The 2,532-nt window shown below is 31.2% G+C and overlaps 1 protein-coding gene across 1 annotated transcript; it reads right to left on the reverse strand.

Annotated features, from left to right (window-relative positions):
• Positions 1-214: 214 nt before the first annotated feature.
• On the reverse strand, positions 215-665 carry LOC111241283 (trigger factor-like protein TIG, Chloroplastic). Its single transcript, XM_022778653.1, has 2 exons — positions 579-665; positions 215-470 (listed from the first exon to the last, which is right to left on the reverse strand). Exons 1-2 carry the CDS (start codon positions 611-613, stop codon positions 230-232), a joined length of 276 nt encoding a protein of 91 aa, XP_022634374.1. The 5' UTR covers positions 614-665; the 3' UTR covers positions 215-229.
• Positions 666-2,532: the final 1,867 nt, after the last annotated feature.

The raw sequence follows: 2,532 nt of genomic DNA on the forward strand, positions 1-2,532 counted from the left end.
ATAGTAATACATAACACAGAAAACAATGTTTCATAACAGTTATTTGTTATGACACAATAAAGATAAAAAAATTAGCATTAAAAAACTTCATTATATAAGTCGTGACTAAACATAATACACCCATGACGAAATCCTTATAGTTTGTTAATGTTTGCCTTATAGAACTTAGAAGTTCTATGAAAAAAATTATTCATAGAAGTTACAATTAAACTGATTTTCTAGTAAATAATCATTTTAAAAGGAAAAAATAATTAGCAGACTTGAATAAATTAAATTTAATCACCTGTAACCCTCTATCAATAACCACTTTCAGTGCACCAATGGACTTGTATCGCCTTTTAAATTCTTGTTCAGATGTTATTTGAGCATCTATATCTCTATCTATCTCAACAACAATCTGTAAATTTTTGTATGCATTATTATCAGGAATCCATTTGATTTCAGGTGCAACATCAACAATCACATCATATCTGGAAAAGTGGAATTAATGAGAATAATTAATATAATTGCCTGTATAGTTATTGTCTAACTATGTTATCATTATTAATGATAATCTAAATGTTTAACTTATAGGTTACCTAAGAGACCCAAGAGAAGAATATGTCTCCTCCATCTCAGAAAACTTAGTAGCTATGCGTACTAAGTCCTGCAAAGCCCTCCCAGTAACCTATAAACAAAATTAGTTATCAAAGGCCAAAGTGTAAGATCAGAATAATAGTTGATCAATGATGTACTTTATTCAGTAATAACATCAAACAAAAGATCAGAAAAATATATAGAAATCTTTAATCTGTTTATCAGTATCAAGTCCTCATATCAAAGACAATATTATTTGCACAGTTGAAATCAATGAGCTATTAGATAACACTATTAAATAGACTTGGGTAATGAGGAAAGGTCAATGGTAAGTTTATGCTACTGCAATGTGCATGAACAAATAAGCTTGTCTTTCAAGAATGAAGATTTCAATGAGGTTTGTGATGGATATGACTACTTTGTAGTTATGAAAATAACAGATATAATTGCAAATAAAAACACAATTAATCTAAAATAGTTTAATACACTATCATGAAGAGATAAAGTAAGGATATAAAAAATAAGAAAATAGAAACTATATCACAACATACCAAAGTCATAGCATGTGAAAGTGTCCTTCGAAATCCAATAGATTCAATAGTAGCCTTCTGGACATTTTGTCTCCCAACATAACCAATAAGAATGTCTTCTGGAACTTTCTTTCCCGGACGAAATCCAGGGACCTGTATTTAAAGCCATGCTAAAGTAGCTTACAAGACAACATACCATCCTCTGAAACCTGGATTCGTGACAATCTCAAGCAAACTATTTATGATATATGATGATGAACAAATTATTATATGATAAGATAGAACCCAGCCGTAAGATTGTGAAGTTTAGTAACAATTAATTTTCTATGAGAAACAACACAGACTAAAGAGATCATAGTAATAGTTTCAAATTTAGAACCCAGAAGTTAGAAAAGGAAAATCTCCTTTGGCATACAAATAAATTGCACTATATTTGCAAACAATAATTTGCAGCATATTTGAGTCAGGTAACATTTTGTTGAATTGATGTATAGAGCATAAGTAACCCAATATCACCTTTGCTTGCTTCCTAAATTCTGCTATGACGCTTTTATAACAATCCTCACATACCAATGGTGGTACCTCCACATGCAATTTAACCTGCAAAGGGAAAGAAATATAAAAGTAAATGTTCAATGATATGTACTTTGGACAAAGAGATATGATTACCATTATCTAAGGTTTAATGATGCTTGCATAAATTTAGAATCAAATATAACCCCCTCCTCTTTATGTAACAAAATATGCTCATGTTGAAGAGAAAAATTGTCCATTGTTGATATAATAGATTTCCAAAAAAATATCTATGTCAAACTTCATCAGAACCAAAATCAGAATAACATACTACAGTCCAGAATATTCATATTCAAATACCTCCTAGTGATCTGCTCTTGAGAAAACTCTGCAGCATTAAAGCCCTCCTATTGCATACTTACAAGCACATTTCTTCTAGGCTCCTCTAATTTCAGCAACCAAATATAACCCTAAATCCATAATTAAATTTGAAGTAGATTCTCATGCACGAGACTCAAAACACAGAATACAATTTTTTTTTCTTCAAGAATCAATTTGAAAACTAAATTAATGGGATAAAGAGGGGAAAAAATGTTACAGAGAAGAATATGAACAATAACTATTGATGGAAGAACGACTATGAGAAGATGATTGTAGGCGCGACGCGAATCATCGAAGCTTCTTCCAGAGAGAAGACATAGCGGAAAAATCACAAAAACTCGAAGAAGAACCAGAAACAGAGGATTAAACTTGATAGAAAAAGAAGGAAACCTATTCTGGACCAATTGATCGGTGTAAGTCAAAGTTGAATTGGTGTAAAAGGTTTTTGATGGTGAAAACAAGGTTTTAATCGGTGGAATCGAAGGGAAATGGTGAAAAGGAAAAGAAAACCCAACCGAGGGTTTAGATCTAT

The sequence above is a fragment of the Vigna radiata genome, chromosome 1 (assembly GCF_000741045.1).
Source record: "Vigna radiata var. radiata cultivar VC1973A chromosome 1, Vradiata_ver6, whole genome shotgun sequence".
NCBI lineage: Eukaryota > Viridiplantae > Streptophyta > Magnoliopsida > Fabales > Fabaceae > Vigna > Vigna radiata.

Bases quoted from the DNA above. Each gene is read 5' to 3' on its own strand.
- LOC111241283 (XM_022778653.1), bottom strand. From the start codon at position 613: ATGGAGGAGACATATTCTTCTCTTGGGTCTCTTAG. The intron at 471-578 runs GTAACCTATAAG...CCACTTTTCCAG, and splicing joins TCTTCTCTTGGGTCTCTTAG to ATATGATGTGATTGTTGATG.